We start from the raw sequence: 18361 nt of genomic DNA, 5'->3' as shown, positions 1-18361 counted from the left end.
GATTTCGTGCCGGCTACATATAGTGGCGCAAGTCGATGCGCCAGTAGTTGCAATTTTCTCCGTCACAGAGGTGGCGCTGCTACGTGAAGGTTACCACTACTCTACAACGAAGAAAGTCGAGAAGAAAACAATGCCGCTGTCAAGAGCAAGAATACTGTAATTAATTATGCTGCTGCAGTATTCGGATCATTTAAATTTTTTAATTCAGTTAATAGAGGTGAAGGTTTGAAGCCCCCGGCATCAACAGTCTCTGCCCTCTTCTTTGCCTTCACGTATCTGTCCCGTAGCTTCTTCCACACATTCCTACAGAACTCTCCCTCTTTCCCCAAAGTTCTGACAATCTCTGTCCACGAGTTTTGGGAGTTTACGTGCTCCCTGTGCTTTTTCACTGCAGTTTCGTACAGGTGCCTGTACAAATGCACCTCCTGACTGAGCCGGTCTCACATCGGTCCATCCGGTTCGTTGTTCTCGGCGCAGCCAAGTTACAAAAATCGACTGGTGCACGACAACGCGCAGGGCCGTCTTTTCAAGGGAAGCGCCAGGCCTGAAACGGCATTTTGACGTCACGGTCCGCCACCGCCGTGACAGCGTGACAGCGTGACGCGTGACGCGTGACGCGTGTCAACTATAACTCCGGCTTTACATTTGACATCTGAAAGAACTCCTCCTACTGATTTCACCACAGAGGTGTGAAAAATTGGTCCCTGTAATTTTAAGATATTTGTCAAAAAATATGATCCCAAGCTTGAGTTTTCGTTAATGGGCGTAAGTGTGGCGGCCCCTCAAAGTTAACGAATCTGCTATATTTTACATCCAAACTGCATTAAACTTCACATATGATCACACTCTTAGCTCCATACCAGCGGCCCCCAACCCCCGGGCCCTGGTTTGGTACCGGGTCGCACAGAAAGAATAAATAACTTACATTATTTCCATTTTATTTATTATCAGAGTCTGAACAATGTTTAACTTTGAAAAATTAACCATTTATGCAAGTGGGACTAACATCCAAATTATATACTTTTATTCTGAAATTAAACCCCTCTCCTCTTGACAAAATCAAATGTGAATGGGAGGCCGAACTGGAAGTTCAGTTTCAGGACGAATGGTGGGATAAAGCCAAACTACAAGTGAATTATTCTACATCATGTGCCTGTCTTAACCTAATACAGTTTAAAGGTGGTACATAGGATGCACTTAAGCAAAGCCAAATTGGCAAAATATTTTCCTGGTACTAGTGAGGCTGTAATAGATGTACCTTTGTTCCATCACATCTTGCCCACACTTTTTGGACCTGTTCAAAGCTGACAGGTTTTTGGAAATTTTGGAAATGTCTGAAGTTTTAGAGACTGATATAAAACCTTGTCCACTTATTGCTATTTTTGGGGTGCCTCTGAACTACCCTACGTTCAGCGCACAAAAATTGAATATACTATCATTCGCCTCTCTAATTGCCCGTAGACGTATCCTCCTACATTGGAAGTCACCAATTGCTCCAGGACTGCATACCTGGATAGAGGATGTGATGTTATTCTTAAAACTGGAAAAAATCTAATTTTCTTTAAGAGGATCAGTTGAGAATTTTTTCACTACATGGCGGCCTTTCCTCTCTTATTTTGCAGTTTCCAACCCAAATTTTTTAAAGTACTAGCCATAGATTAGAGCACATTATATAGACTATAATATGCTTAGGTTTGCTTGGGTGAAACTATAAGTACAGACCAATGGGGGAGGGGAGGGTGGATGGGGTTTCTTTTCTTTTGTTCTTGTTTTGTGTGTTGTATGAAAAAGAAATGGAAATGAGAAATGTATATTGTAATTCCTTCTCCTGTGACACTGATTTTGGGTCTACTGATAATGTCCAAATAAACAAATTATTAAAAAAAAAAAAAAAAATATTACGGAATTCTCTCCATTACATCCGTCTATGACTCACTCTTGACACGTGTCAAGATGCTTGTCTTTGGAAAGTTTATTTGCAAAGGGGAAAAGGCCCAGTGAAGAGACAGAAGAAGAGCCTATAGCCCCTTTCACACTGCCGAATAACCCGCGTTTAATTCGCGAATTTAGCGTGTCCGCTGTTGCGTTCGGGCTGCCGCGTCAACTCGACTCGCCTTTCGACCCGCGTCGGACCCTAGTCTTTTTGCCGAGCCGAGTTTGATGTGAACGCAATCGACGCGGGTCGGACGTGGGCGTGGCGTGACGTGAGGAGTTTAAAAGACAGAATGGACAGCTGATTCAGAACAACAGCGACAGGTGAGGACAAGTTTTACTCTGTTTTAGCCTACATCAAGTTGGAGACATTTTTTAATATGGCCAACTGGGGAGACAAGGAGGTCCGTGAGCTCCTCAGCCTCCGAGCAGAGGACGTTATTTACCGCCACATTTCGGGGACGGTGAAAGATGGACCTCTGCTGGAAGGGCTGGCGAGAAAGATGGGAGAGCGCGGTTTCCCACGCACCGTAAAGTAACATCTCCATGAACTGCATATACAATTGCATAAACGATATCTCAAGGTGTCCCGCCATCGTTTGTTTGAAAAATTTAATGCAGACAGGTGTATTTAACCCTACCTCCGACGCATGGCTTGTGCCTACGTCACTGTACACGCCCAGCATTTTATGTGTTTCGTGTGACGCTCTGCCACTAGGCAACGCCCCCTGAACTCAGCTTCAGGCGACACGGGTCGCCCTGACACGCCAAGCGTTCACATTGCTCGACGCGGGTCGAAGGTGCAATTTGGACCCGCTAAGGTAGCGGGTCGCAGTGTGAAAGGGGCTTATGACCACTAAGAAAAAGAAAGCTGCATTTAACAGACAATACCAGGAGACCTACTTAAAATATGGATTTATCGTGACAGGTGATTCCCACGCATCAAGCCCGCTCTGCATAATATGCGGCGACCGGCTCTCACCTTAAAGGCCGTTCTGTGAAAATATTGTCTGACATTAAACTGGTCCATGGCGCAAAAACGGTTGGGGACCACTGCTCTATACTATTCTGTCTTTGCTATGGCCCCACCCACTGGTAACAGAAAGTCACATGTTTCCAGCACATGTAGGATGCTTGTAGGATACAAACTCTGCATCTTTCAATTCTGGCATTTTTAAGGCAAAATGCCTCCACAGCACCTTTTGTGGCAGCCCTGTACCTGCAGCTCCTGGACATTCAGGAAACTTCTGATAGAACATGTCAAGACTGACAAAAGAGTCTCTTGGAGGTATAGTCCAAACACAAAAAGAAGTAGGCTATTTTTAATCTACATTTTGGCGTTTTATACAAGTTAGATTTGAATAAACTCTCCCACAGATTTGATCACAGAAGTCTGAAAATTACTGACAACATTATTAAGACATGCCTGATTAAAAGTTCATGAAGTTTTTGTCACACTCAGCTACCAGCTACCCCCACCCACTGGGAACAGGAAGAGCCATGACACTTTTATGTGCCATTCCAAGGCAATCCACCACCTGCATTTCAGCCTACATCACAACATGCTTTGGCACAGGGGAGAGGCCTCCAGCTGCACGCTGTCATTATTCCGGTGACTTCCTGTCAAATGTCTGTCTCACATTGTTCTACAGGGCTCATATTTTGCATGCTTAATAACTGTCCTGGCCTGAACATGTCTGAACACCAACATCGATCCACCTGATGGATGCTCATCCTCTGAGCAACTTTGAGCAACTTCCCTAACGAGCTCAGGCACGGACACCTCAATGCGGCTGCCACCATTGTCCTCTGTTGCGACACAGGCCAGAGTTCCGCCAAGGTGTGAGGGCTGTTCATCTCTACTTGCTTGATTTAATTTATCTTATTTTATTCTTTTTTATTTCTTAAGCAATCAAAATACCTGAGTTAGACTCTCAATATACTCAACTTAAACTGCAAAAAAAGAAAATAAAAACCAACACAAACATTAGCACAATGAGAAATATGCTATACTTTCAATTGGTTGTCCATTGATGCTCCAGGTGACAGCAGGAGTCGGTGTACCGCCAGCCAGACAGTCCAATCGTACAGTTTCCCCCGGAGCATAATTCAGGTTCTGGGTTTCCTTCAACCAGTAGGGAGCCGCTATGAAAAGTAAACATACAAACAAATAAAATCCACTTGCAACCCACTTCATATAAAACTGTCAAAGAAAGCAACAAAACTAAAGAAAAACTATAATAGAAATCCATCGCCAAACATCACCAATGCAATTTTGAGTAATGCAACTTGAATATCATGGTTATAAATAAAAGTAATTAGAAGGATAATTCTGTATCTAAAGTACAGTCTCTGGATTTTAGTTAAGTCATAAAAGGCACAGTTTCAAAATGATCTCTTTTCTCATTATTGCATTGTCGGGATAATCGATTTATCAGCCAAAACACAATATGAGGGAAATTTCTGTCTCTGTACATTGTTTTAATACATTTGCCCATTTTTTTTAATTCCACAGAAAAAGGGAACCAAAGCCACAAAATGAAAAGAAAATTAATAATAATTTGAACACGTAATTGCAAAGGCATGAGCAGCAATTCCAATTCTGTTAAATGTCGTTGGTTGTTTCTGACCTTTCATGCAATCTGTAGGGAATTGTTAAATCACTGTGTACGAAACAATATAAAAGAAATCAAACTCCAGCTTCATGTTAAAAAGTGGGAGGATGCTAACAATTGCTAACAAAGTCCTGAGGTTGACAAAAGCCATGAATGCCAAATGATGTAATATTATAATGTGTTTATTATTCAATCATTTCACCTTTAATAAAGCAGTTGTCTCAAAACTCAGTATTTCAGCTTTTAGAATTTGCCATCAATCACAGAGTCAAAACTAATATGTGAGTGACTTGTTCACACACAAAAAAGCCCAATTTCCCATCTGGTGTGCAGCAGCTTACCTTCCACAGTGACAGTGAAGGAGTGTGTGATGGACCCCTGGATGTTGAAGGCTTTACACTGGTACTCCCCGTCATCGGCCTGGGTGATGCTGTTGAAGTATAGCCAGCGGTCATGATTTTCCACATTGCCAGTTGTTTCCCTTAAATCACCATCCTTCTTCCTCCATTCCACCTTTGGAGTGGGTCTGCAGACACATTCAAATGACAGAGTGAACAGAGAGCTATAAAAGGGGGATGTGACTGCGTGAAAGAACTGATCATCAAGGTGATGAAGGAGATGAATGGGAGAAGACCGCTGAGGCAAAATGGAGAAAAAAGACTTTAATTAATACAGTTATATGGATATATTAAACACACGTTTAACACAAACATACTGATATCCTTACAGGCCTTTGGGGATACATTCGAGGGTGACACTCTGACCCCTGAGGGCCTGCACAGAGGTATGGTGGCCAGTGGGACGGAAGAAGTGCGGTTTTCTGCCAGGAATGATATCATTACCTAAGGAGAGAGAAACAGAAACATTTGAGATCAATACACACTGAACTGTATTTCATTCCAAATGAAACTATAATCCAACTGCCTCATACTCCATATTGCAGCAGTGAGATCCTCACTATTCGGTTTTACAGTACATTAACATTAGGATAGAGAGTTCACTCTTTTTAAGCAAATTATATATCACAAATAAGAAGTGTAGAGTTTGAAAGAAGTAAAACGGTCTAATTAAGGATGCTATGGAGTTGTATTATGGGAAATGTGAGAACCACTGATTTAACAGCTCAATATTTTCTTGGGAATTATATCGCACACGCATGGATGTATTACATGACAAATATATATCTTATTGTTGTTAATGCATGCAAAATACATTTTAGTTTAGCAGTTAGCTGTCCTCTGGAAATAGGGTTAGACCAGAGAGGGCTATGGTTGAGCCTGAAAAGAGCACAACAGGACGCAGTTAGAAACCTCTGAAGATGTGGCAAGAACACTGCTGTACTGTAAGGAGAAGGAATGAGCGCATACATGACCAGAGGCCTCCAGATAAGCAGGAGGAAGGCTCTGTTGTGGGTCATCTTGCAGTGCACAATTAGATTTAGTCAATAAAAGTATACAAGTAAGCCACAGTATGGGCCCACAGTGATAAATGGGTAGAGCCCTTTATAAGCTCATTCCAGCTGAATTGTATGAAAGGCACAGCCCGAGAGCAGTATCAGTTCATTACCAGGGTCAGAGTCGGGTTAATTTCTTTTTGTTGAGTAAATTCAACTGCAACAAATCCCCTCCATTGTTATTATTGACTGCCTTTTTGACTCCAGCAATAACTTTGAAGAAATTTAGCATTTTTGTTTTCAAGTATTTTTTATAAATAACCTTTTTCATAAAATGTTAGTAAGGAAGTCAAGGGTCCTTTTCTGGCCCAGACCTGGATAATTTGCCAACATTTATGGAGAAAGACAAGCCAGGAAAGAAACTACAACTGAGGATCAGCTTGTACCTCAGAGCACAAATTGGCCATCAAACAACTGGAAGGTAGGCAAAGCAATTTTTTTTGTGCAAAATTCAAGTTTGTCTGGGTGCAGGTTTCCAAATATGCATTTCTACATATAAAACATCCCACAAAAAAAAAGAAACAACACAGCCAATACATTTTCAATTAAGACCACATTTGCCTTAATACTGGGATGAGCGGAAGCTGGCATGCATGTCTGTGACTTTCTTCATGTTGTATTTGTAGTTTGTTGTTGTAATCATAAGCCCCTTTCACACTGAGACCCGCTACCTTAGCGGGTCCAAACTGCACCTTCGACCCGCGTCGAGCAATGTGAACGCTTGGCGTGTCAGGGTGACCCGTGTCGCCTGAAGCCGAGTTCAGGGGGCGTTGCCTAGTGGCAGAGCGTCACACGAAACACATAAAATGCTGTGCGTGTACAATGACGTAGGCACAAGCCATGCGTCGGAGGTAGGGTTAAATACACCTGTCTGCATCAAATTTTTCAAACAAACGATGGCGGGACACCTTGAGATATCGTTTATGCAATTGTATGTTCATGGAGATGTTACTTTACGGTGCGTGGGAAACCGCGCTCTCCCATCTTTCTCGCCAGCCCTTCCAGCAGAGGTCCATATAAAAATAACGTCCTCTGCTCGGAGGCTGAGGAGCTCGCGGACCTCCTTGTCTCCCCAGTTGGCCATATTAAAAAATGTCTCGAACTTGATGTAGGCTAAAACAGAGTAAAATTTGTCCTCACCTGTCGCTGTTGTTCTGAATCAGCTGTCCATTCTGTCTTTTAAACTCCTCACGTCACGCCCACGTCCGACCCGAGTCGATTGCGTTCACATCAAACTCGGCTCGGCAAAAAGACTAGGGTCCGACGCGGGTCGAAAGGCGAGTCGAGTTGATGCGGCAGCCCGGGTCGGCAGTGTGAACGCAACAGCGGACACGCTAAATTCGCGAATTAAACGCGGGTTATTCGGCAGTGTGAAAGGGGCTATAGTGAGACATTCAAGATGAGCATGGTTTTTGTGCTGGTTTTTGCCCTTTTTTAATTAAAAACCGATCCATTGTGCCTGCATCTCGCGCTGGCTAAAGGAGCTAGCGTGCACTGCGGTCAAGTGTGACGGTGGTTTAAGCGGGCTGCGTTGCCAGGTTTAACAGTGCCCCCTTTAGGAAACACCATTAAGCCTTAATTAATACTTAATAAAAATACTTTTGTAGTGAAATACTACAAAAACACAAAATTAATTAAAAAAAATACCTAATACTCTGCAGTATTCGCTGTGTGTTATTTGAAAAAATGTTTTGTTATTGGTAGGCTACCATATTGATATAAGCTAGTATGCAAGTGCGAGCCACCAATTAAAGCTTGAGGAACCGCATGTGGCTCGCGAGCCGCGCAATGAGTATCTCTGCTTTAAAGCATGACAACAAATTCATGTGTATAGGTGTAGAAAGAGTTTTGTTTCTACTGTATTGGTGTTATATCCCATAGCTGTAGGGTAGCCAATGAGCACAACTGTGACAAATTCTTTAGAGACACTTTAAAACCTGAATGGCAGAAAATCAACTAAGGCATTTACAATAAAACACCTTACTTAACTGAAATGCTGTTGTGTTTGTTCTTTATTTCGAGTGATTGGGATTTAAGATAGTCAGTGTTGCAACAAACAGAATAAGAAACATTCCAAAATTCCTAAAAAAAAACAACAACACCTGTTGTATATTAGTATTATACACAATTGTCATGAAGATCTACTTGTGCTTTAATGAAGTGGCAGTGATATCGGGGAAGCGTATTCATTTACAAATTAATAGTCAGCTAATGCAATATTTATTTTAAAAGTCAGCTTCCGCCTTGCTTTGGCTTCAGCAGCCATGTTTGCTTTTAAACTTGCTGTAAATGTATTGTTGTGATACGTAATCTGATGCTCACTCACCAGTTTAACAGAACTTGCACACATCCAGAGTTGGAAAACCTCAGCTGACTTTCAATGTTTATAACCAGCGTCATACAGTAGTACCACTGAGTTAAATCTCCATTGTTTGGGTTAGTTCAGCCAGATCACCGAAAGATACCCTGGATATTTTGAACCCAATCATAGAAAAGAGTGCTTGGCAAGATGGGTTTGTTTGATTATGGCCCTATGTGTATGAAAATATAAAAAATATAATTTACTATTATTATTGTTTAAATCTTACCTCACTGAATTCAATTTAATTGAGTTTTGTATGCTTGTTAGTTTGCATCCTGGATGTGCACTTTTGTGTGGGGGCACTCACTGGGCATGACTGTGAGATTGACAGCAGTCACGGGTAGGATAGTCCTGGCCGCTGCATATTGGGCATTGCAGATGTAGTCCTCCCTGCTGTCAGATTCCACAAGATTTGAAAAGTACAAGTTTCCGTCCAGGCCAATTATTATTCTCTCGCTCTGTGTTATGTGCACCATCTCTGCCAAACAAGAAACGAAGAGCCAGACAAGTCACAGTATAATGTTGGCAAGGTGAAAAAACATCATGCAAAGAATTACACCTGGATGTTTTACGTTTTAGTTCTCATTGTGGTGTGACAATCTACTTGAAACAACCTTCCTTTGTGCACTCACTTTCATATGTGACAGGACAGGACATGGAGATAAGGTGAGATTAAGAAAAACAGTGTCACGACACAGCTGACAGTGTTAAATTCATTAGTTTGAGTAGAAACTGTCTCCAGAGCAGCTTAATGCAAGTCATTCAACAGGGCTCAATGCTGAAATGTTACAAATTCTATAAAGGTTCGGAAGTTTTGTTGTTTTAAAGCCAATCAGAGCAGAAACAGTAATCACAAAAAAGTACATGTCTTTTGTCAATAGTTGAAAATAAAACATAAAAGACAGACTCACTTTTGTCCATCCAGTGGATGTGTGGAGGAGCAGAGCTCTCTGGAGGATTGCAAGTTAGGATGATACTCTCTCCGTCATAAGCTCTCTTATGTAGCTTCTGTTGTTTTAAAAGAACCGGTTGAGCTGAAACAGTAGCAAAATAAAAACATCAACATAAAACTAAAACAGCTTTGGAATATCTCTTACAGAGAATTGAAAATGATAGTTTTGATCAACGGCAATCAGCAAAGTTCTTTACATGAACTACAAAGCCCACGAGGAAAACAATCTTAAAATGACAGAAAGTAAAATGAAATAGATTTAGATTAACTTTATCTTAACTTAGTTACAATGCAGTGAAAATGAATTACCAATTAAAACATTTTTTTTGCGATTTTTTTTTTTTTCCTGCTGTATACCAGTTTTTTGCTTAACATTTTCTGTAGTGCCATTTCTTTTAAAAGTATTTGTAAGGATAATCGTATACGATTATAAGATATACGATTTAGATAATAATAAAAAGGGCCATCAATTAAAGTGACATTATGTAATTTCTTCCCCCATCTAGTGGTGCAATTTTATTTTGCAAAGTTGAATGAATTTGCTCTCTAGCGCCTCACGTTTTCAAATGTGCGCTGCAACTTCTTGAACTACGGCAAGCGGAATGTGTCAAGATTCAAGAAGCTATAGCTTCCGACTCAAGGTCCATACAAACAAAAAGAAATCAAGACACACAGTACAAAGGATTACATAACACAAATACAACAACACTATAAATACAGATGACAGATAACATGTCAGATAACATAACATCTCCTTTGGTGTGCAAGCAATGCAATTAGTCATATTCCGGGAGTTACCGGAAGTGACGTCGACGCAGCGTTAGCATTAGCAGCATTAGCAATAGGAGCATTAGCAGCGGTAAATAAACTCCTGGTAAACTTACAAACTTTCTAATGCCTCGTTTTGTGAGTTAAGAGCCTATGTATACTACGGCAGAAGTTTGGTAACAATCAATGCATTATTAGTGGGATAATTTACGAGATAAAATCTATTTAGCTTTTTTTTTTTTTTTTAAACTTTATTAGTAAATCAACAAAATAACAGTTTACAAATGTGAGCATAACGCCAAAAAGAAGATAGCCAGGGGGAGCATAGGAATAATAATAAAAAGAAGAAGATGATGCACTTACAAAAAGAAAGCTAATGAACACAAAGACATATGTGCCAAGGAATAAAATCTATTTAGCATTAGAGGCTGTAATAAGCCATTTGGCGGAAATGACGTCACAATGACTTCATTTCCGCTTGTAGGCCTGGTGGGGAAATCGCGATTCGAAGTGCTTTATGTCCCTCTCGGCACTTCGTCGTTTTTCATAGACCGGAAGGACATGGCAGCCTCCATAGAGCTTACCTTTTTTTTTTTTTTTTTTTTTTTTTTTTTTTTAGATGCTGAACAATGCATTCCATCTGAGAGCTTTATTCATTTATTCATGCAGAGTTTGCTCAGGAATGATAAAATAATCAAAACTCTGTTTCCTCAAAATGTTTAAATTACTTCACCCGCATCATGTAGTCGAACATTTTTTTTTTTTTTTTTTTTTTAGATGCTGAACAATGCATTCCATCTGAGAGCTTTATTCATTTATTCATGCAGAGTTTGCTCAGGAATGATAAAATAATCAAAACTCTGTTTCCTCAAAATGTTTAAATTACTTCACCCGCATCATGTAGTCGAACATTTTTTTTTTTTTTTTTTTAGATGCTGAACAATGCATTCCATCTGAGAGCTTTATTCATTTATTCATGCAGAGTTTGCTCAGGAATGATAAAATAATCAAAACTCTGTTTCCTCAAAATGTTTAAATTACTTCACCCGCATCATGTAGTCGAACATTTTTTTTTATTTTATTTTTTTTTTTTATTCAAATGTCACATAGACAAAACAATGACATACTCAGAAGTAAACAATTATTATTTTTAACTTTACATATTTACACCTCCACATATAGAAAAACAACTTGAAGGATCTTAAATGCCCAAGATAAAAAAAAAATAAAATAAAAAGGGGGATAATAAAAAATAAATGAATAAAATAAATAACTTCTAAACAGTTACAAGAGGTCAGGACAGGTTAAGATCTTCTATGAGTGTGTATAATTTATTTGCATGGGGATTATTTATATGTTTCAAACATTTTTGTAATGAGGATATATTATTTTTTAATGCAAGCCATGAAGGTGGGGATTTGGCATATCGACACTTGTGAATATAAAATTTTGTGATGATGATGAGGTTATTTATCAAGAACTCTGTTTTCTTATCTTTGAGGATTACGCCTACTTGGATATCTTGAAAAGACCAAAAATCTGTGCTCATGGAACTGGATGATAATAAGTCATGTAGAGATTTCCACAAATTTTGGACAGTCTCACATTCATAAAATAGGTGTTCTGTTGTTTCCAAATTTATTTTGCAGTTATAACAGTTTTCTACAACAAATTTAAATCTTCTTTTTAAAAATTCATTTGAGGGATAGATGTTGTTTATACTTTTGAAATGAACTTCTTTACATTTTGGGGGAACTGGGAATTTTAAGTATTTTGTCCGAATATTTGATTTTTCACATTTGTTATAATTTCTAAGAATGAATGAGCTTCTTGCTATACCTGGGTATAAGGTGTTTACTGAATACTGTCTTAAAAATTTATTATTACATTTATCACTTACTAGGTCCAAATCATCTAATTTTATTTTATGTAAATTTGGAGTTGGAATGATCAAGATATTGTTCTTCACGGATTGGATAAGGGCTTGTGGGATATTATGTATAACTTTCCTATAAGTCGCACTGGAACAACACAAGCTATATTTAGCATTAAAATAATTCAATTCAAGAATGTTTCCATTATCATCCATTATGTGTCTAACAGACCAAATTTGTTTAGTCATCCAGTCTTCCATAAACACAGACTTCCTTCCACTCAATATTACCCGATTATTCCACAATGGTACATTATGAGGGCTGAAATTATGCTTGAACATCAGTTTCCAATTTAACAAAAGCTGTTGATGAAATTTGGATAATTTTATGGGCAGTTTTGAAATTTCAAAATCACAGACTAAGAGAAAATCAATGCCTCCAACTTTCTCAAAAACAAGAGAAGGTAGCGAGAACCATATCTCATCATGATTTCTTAAAAAAGAACGAAGCCATTTGATCTTCAATATACCATTCATAATTTCAAAATCAATTGCTTTTAAGCCACCATCCTCATAATCCTTTATCAAATCTCCATTTTTGATGTAGTGATGCTTATTTTTCCATATGAAATTAAAGTTCATTCTATTGATTTCTTTTATAATTCTAGGTGGGATGGCGAGGGAGTATGCTGGATAAATCAATCTGGATAATGATTCAACCTTGGTTAACATGGTTCTACCGAATAGCGTTAAGTCTCTTTGTAGCCAATTATTTAAAGTTTTTTTGCACTTGTCAATAGTATTTTGAATATTCTTTTTTTCACTAACTTCTTCACATTTAGTTATCCAAATCCCTAGATATCTGGTCTCCTCTTTGACAGGCATATCATACAACGAAGAATCAGAACAGTCATGGATACTCATGAGTTCACATTTGTCCAGATTCAGGTGCAAACCTGAGGCCTGAGAAAAAAACTTTATTGTTTCTAAGGCTAATGGGATTTGATCCTTATTTCTTAAAAATATAGTTGTATCATCAGCAAGCTGACTTATAATCAATTTGTGGTTGTTTATGTCTAACCCTTCAATATTTGAATTTAAAACAGTAATAGCTAGTAGTTCAGTGGCTATAATGAATAAAAGAGGTGAAATGCTGCAACCCTGCCTGATGCCTCTTTCTACCCTGAATCTGGAACATGTACCTTCTGAGAGAGAAACACAGCTGTTAACATCAGTGTGTAACATTGTAATCATATCAAGAAATACTTTACCAAACCCAAAATGTTTAAGTGTGTTAATAATGAAAGCATGTTCAATTGAGTCAAATGCTTTGCGGAAGTCCAGGAACATCATAAAACCATCATCCTTAATTAGATGATTGTAATCAATAAGATCTAGAACCAGACGGATATTATTATGGATCGACCTTCCTTTGAGGAATCCTGATTGTGTTGGGCTAATTATTTTAGAGATACCGGTTTTTAATCTTGTAGCCAAAACTTTTGTAAATATCTTGTAGTCCGTATTTAATAGTGTTATAGGTCTAAGGTTGTTTAAATTTTTTTTATCTTTTCCAGGTTTTGGAATCAATTTTATTACCCCTTGTTTCATTGTTTCCATGAGCTCTTTTTGATTAATGCATTCAACTAAAGCTTGAGACAGTAAGAATTTGATATCTTCCCAAAAGTGTTTATAGAAGTTTGTTGTTATTCCATCCGGCCCTGGTGATCGATTAGAAGCCATGTTTTTAATAGCAAGATCAAATTCATTGATAGTCAAATTTTCGTCACAAATATCTTTAAAGTTATCATCAATTACCGGAATTAAATTCTTGATTTTGTCAAAAAAGGATGTGACATTTTGCTCTGAGTACGAGGATTTGTAAAGGTTACTATAAAACTTAAAAACTTCATTTGAAATGCGTTTAGGATCTGTGCATTCTTCTCCATTGATCAATAAACTACAGATTGAATTATGTTCTTGTCTGCGTTTTTCAAGGTTGCAAAAATAGGCTGTGTTTTTTTCTCCTTCTTCTATCCATCTGGCTCTGGACCTCACATAGGCACCCTTGGCTTTATTCAAGTACATCACATCTAATTGGCATTGCAGGTTATTAATTCTTTCTTTTTCTTCCTCAGTCCAATCTAACTTGCTATAAAGAGTCATAAGTTCTTTAACCACATTTGTTTCTTCTTCTCTCTTTTGTTGGTTTAGTTTTTTACTAAATGAGATTGAGAATTTTCTAATACTAAATTTGAGAAATTCCCATTTAGATATTGATGTGCTAATGTTGTCATCATTTTTAATATCCAAAATTAGTTTTTTAATAGAGTTACAGTATTCCAAATTCCTTAGCAATTGGGAATTAAATTTCCAATAATCTTTAAATTTATTATTTGGATCTTTGTTTTTTAGTCTCAGATTAATAGTACAATGGTCACTCAAAGGACAATTAGAGATCATCGTCTCTGTAACATGCTGTGAAATTGAATAAGATATCAACCAATAATCGATGCGTGATCTAATTTGACCATTGGGTTTGTACCAAGTAAATTGTTTGATATCTTTATTCAAGGTTCTCCAGATATCTATCAAATTGTTGCTGTTAGTAAAGTTTTCTATGATAGGGTTTTTACACTCTCTTAAAAGTCTCGAAGGCCATCTATCCATCCATTCATCAGGGGTTAGATTAAAATCACCTCCAACCACTATATGATCAGTAGGAAAATTTGTATTAAGTTCTCTTATGACTGTTGATATCTCATGTAACAAACATTTATTATTTTGATCACTATTGTACCCATAGATATTAACTAGAATAATGAGGATGTTATCAATATTCAAAACACAAGCAACCCAATGTCCATCCATATCCACCTTGTTACACAGGATCTTACCAGGGCATCTGTTGAAACAAATGGCAACTCCAGCTGTCCATAGAGCTTACCTGCTCTATGTAGATACAGACAAGTTATTCTTCACTCAGGAGGATAAGTGAGATTTTTGACAGAGATCATTTTACACCAATGAGGACTAACTTATGAATGAATATGTTGATTTGAGCTAATAAATGACTTAATTTATTACATAGTGTCCCTTTAAGACAACCAACCCCAGGATAATTCTTTATGTCTGTCCTTTCCCTTGTTTAGTTTGAATTAAAATAGTTCAAGCCGTCCTTGATATAAATTCTTTTTTAATAAGTGATCTAGCAGGAGATGGCTTAGTTATTAGCAATTATTAAGTAGGTATACTATCCTAAACAGTGAAAAATGGTTAGAGTATTGTTAAATGTCCAAGGATAGTTCTTAGAATTCAATAAAATAGTCAATGAAAATCATCAATTATGAGACCACTGGCTCAGCCAGAAGCTAATAACTAAACTCCAGTTTCAGTCTCAAAAGTCTTCTGGTCTCTACATGTCAGTCTGGGGCAAATATGACTCCAGAGCAGGATGAAGGCTATGAAACTGAGCATCGACCTTCGCAACGAGCAGTTATTAAGTATGTAAATGTGCAAACTACAGCACAATAAAGGAAACTTTAAACTTGATGTTTAAATCCCTGTCTGTGGGTACAGTTCTGACAGAGTACTTCAGATGTTAGTGTCCGACATATGTTTAAGGTGCCAGATTAAACAAAGCATGGTTAGTTTGCATGCAAAATTATAACTAACATCAGCTCATTTCACATAGGGGAGATTTGAACATTATCGCAACAACAACTTTAAAAGAAAAAATCAATACAGTGTATGTGAATTACAGAAAATATATTTCCTTTAACTTAGGCGTGTGGAGCTATTGTTAATGCTAATGGCCTCTGCGTTTGTTACCATATTCCTTGGGAAATGGTTCAATCTATGAAGAAAGGCTTGGAGTCTTTGCTGCAAATTATTTTGTACTTTCTAGAAGAAGGATGCTTGTCGCATATTCTTGTTGTGGTGAAATTAGCACTTGCGCTAACACTGTGGGGTTTTGGGCAATAGTCTGACATAGTGTCCTTCTTTAAAGCTACAAGCCCGAAGTATTGACTTGGTTCACAGCTGAGGGAGTAAAGGACTTAGGTACTACAGCCACTACCAAAGAATTGACTTCGTTGGTTTGGGTTTTTTGGCTTTGAATCTCCGTTTGTTTATCATCAGCTGCCTGATTAGTTTTCGCTGGATGAACTGAAGTGTTGAGCTTCATCCTTGAACCCTCCTCTTCTGCATGAATCTCACAAGTTCTAGAGAGGTTAGCGCCTGTTCCTCTTTTTCTATTAAGCATAACTGAATCAGCATCACATAATAAACAATGGCTCCTTTTAGCAGCTGCACCAATAGAGTTTGTAGCCGAAGGAAAGGCCACCTCTCTAAACAACTTTAGCGATAGACTGCTTCAGGCGTGCATCTTTCATTGAGCAAAATAGAGATCATCTTCTGAAGATTCTGCAGTTCCAAGCCACTCTCTAGTGTTTTCAGGTAGTCACCTGGGACAGAATCAGAGTGAGAGGCTGTCACTGATAATTTCTAGTGCTGTCCGTCTTAAGTGATGCGTTAGTATGTGCCTTTTCTCCCTCTGTACATTCACTCTCTTCCACCATGAGCCATTCTTGCTCAAGCTAATGACCAAACTGCTCTTCAGTTGGAACAGGCTGGATTCCTGAAAAAAAATGCATAGAGGACAGTAACCACCTTCGGTTGGAGGTTTACTGGTCTTTTCAAACAAATGTACGCAGAGATATACACAGCAGAGTTAGTATTTTGTTAGGCAGCAGAGATTTAAGGTCATCCATAGTCTTTTCCTCAGCCTCCAACAGTGCTTTCAGTTTGCTGGCAAACTCATCAGGTGCTGGGGCACTAAAGGCCAAGTTTCTCCACTCTAAGGATGCATCACTTCAGAAGGAACACTTATAGTCATGGCTGAAATTATCAGGAGTTTTTCCAGAAAATGCACCATTTCTGCCAGAAGATTACGACTGTACATGAGTAAGGTGTTAACCATATTCACAAAGAACTATCAGGATATCCACATCGGCTGAGAGGATATTAATAACGTATAGAGCAAAAGCGGTTATAATATGAATTTTGAGTGATCCTGAAGCAATGGGGAACAGTTTTGGGACTCTTTTCTATTCTCTTTTTCCAACCTTGATTGAATGTTGACGACAGAGCATTTGGAAATAATGCTTTTTCTGCTGCAATATAATATCTCTTGCGAGCAGGAAATGGGAGGGGCAACTCACAGAGACTATGAATCCAACTACAATATGTTGCAAAAGGAAGGAGAGTACTGAAAACACAGATGACAGGGGTGCGGTGTCCATATGGGCCTTGAGGGGGGGGCTAAGAGCAGCATGCCAGGTGGGTGTGGGACTGGTTACAAGCTTGGAAGCTTTTTGTAGCTCGCTACAGAAACTCATGCCCATGATCATGACAGAACTCTTATCCTCAGCATGACCAGGGGCCAGCCTCAGCAACGTAGAACAAGAAGTCCAGTTGGGTAGGGCTACATATCAGTGTTAAAATGAATTGCCAATCTTGTTTCTAAGGATACAAGTATAAACCAGTACACTCCCCAGGGTATATATTGCTGAGAGGATCTAGAGCACCTGATGATAGTGTGAACAGAAAACTACATAAGCACATAAGTAATGTAATAATAAGGAGCCCATATGATGTGTCAGTCAGAACGAATAATAAAAGCAATAAATCCAAGAGAAAATGAGATTGTACATCATTTATGGTACAAAATACGACTCCTGTTCCTGTTTATTAGTAAATCCCACTGTCTTCATTATAGGTCGTCTTTAGGTGTGATGTGTGATAAATTTGAAGTAATCCAAAGGTTGTTCAACACTGGATAATTTGAATTGAAAAGGGGTTAAAAAAATCCACAAAGATTATTCATGTAGGCAGGGAATTACACAGGGAAAGAAAACTGTATACAACTGAACTAAATATAGCATTAATGCACAGAGGTTTCTTTTACTCTTTAGTCTTCGGCTTAACTTTAATATATCCAAATGTTATATTATAATGTTGTTAAATCTCTGTGGACAGTGGAGCAGCTCTCTGCTGCAAATATGGGTTTCCAATTTCAACCATATTAACCACCATGCACGCTGGAACAATACAATCTACTTATTTACAATGCACCTCACGTTCTTTGGACACTGAAATACTCTTTTTAATAACATTTTAAGTGGACTTGCACAACTTTTTCCAATTTCAGCTTTTAGATTTGTTATCAGGATAAGCTAAATAGTTTGCAAATAACAGGAAATTGAGGACACTGAAGAAACCCAGCGTGACTTTGTGGAGTGGTGGAGTTAATATAAGCAGGTGTATTTGTTAAAACAAACTGTGAGCATAACACTCCAGTATTTACAGAAGTACAAATATGGAGATTCATAAATAGGTTAGTTGC

General features: G+C 38.4%; 1 protein-coding gene across 5 annotated transcripts in view; it reads right to left on the bottom strand.

Moving 5' to 3' along the window:
• LOC142390025 (neural cell adhesion molecule L1-like) overlaps positions 1 to 18361 on the bottom strand; it is a 92578-nt gene that overhangs the window by 46317 nt on the left and 27900 nt on the right. For all 5 annotated transcript variants that reach the window (XM_075475341.1, XM_075475343.1, XM_075475342.1 and 2 more), the window contains 5 exons: positions 9274 to 9396; positions 8670 to 8840; positions 5275 to 5389; positions 4889 to 5073; positions 3946 to 4077 (listed from right to left, as the gene is read on the bottom strand). In XM_075475341.1, coding sequence (XP_075331456.1) covers positions 3946 to 4077; positions 4889 to 5073; positions 5275 to 5389; positions 8670 to 8840; positions 9274 to 9396 — 726 coding nt within the window. The remainder of the gene's footprint in view (positions 1 to 3945; positions 4078 to 4888; positions 5074 to 5274; positions 5390 to 8669; positions 8841 to 9273; positions 9397 to 18361) is intronic.

This window comes from Odontesthes bonariensis, chromosome 10 (genome assembly GCF_027942865.1).
Source record: "Odontesthes bonariensis isolate fOdoBon6 chromosome 10, fOdoBon6.hap1, whole genome shotgun sequence".
In the NCBI taxonomy this organism is placed as follows: Eukaryota; Metazoa; Chordata; class Actinopteri; order Atheriniformes; family Atherinopsidae; genus Odontesthes; species Odontesthes bonariensis.
Note: the sequence above shows the minus strand (reverse complement) of the source record. Positions and strands in the feature narration are given on the sequence as shown.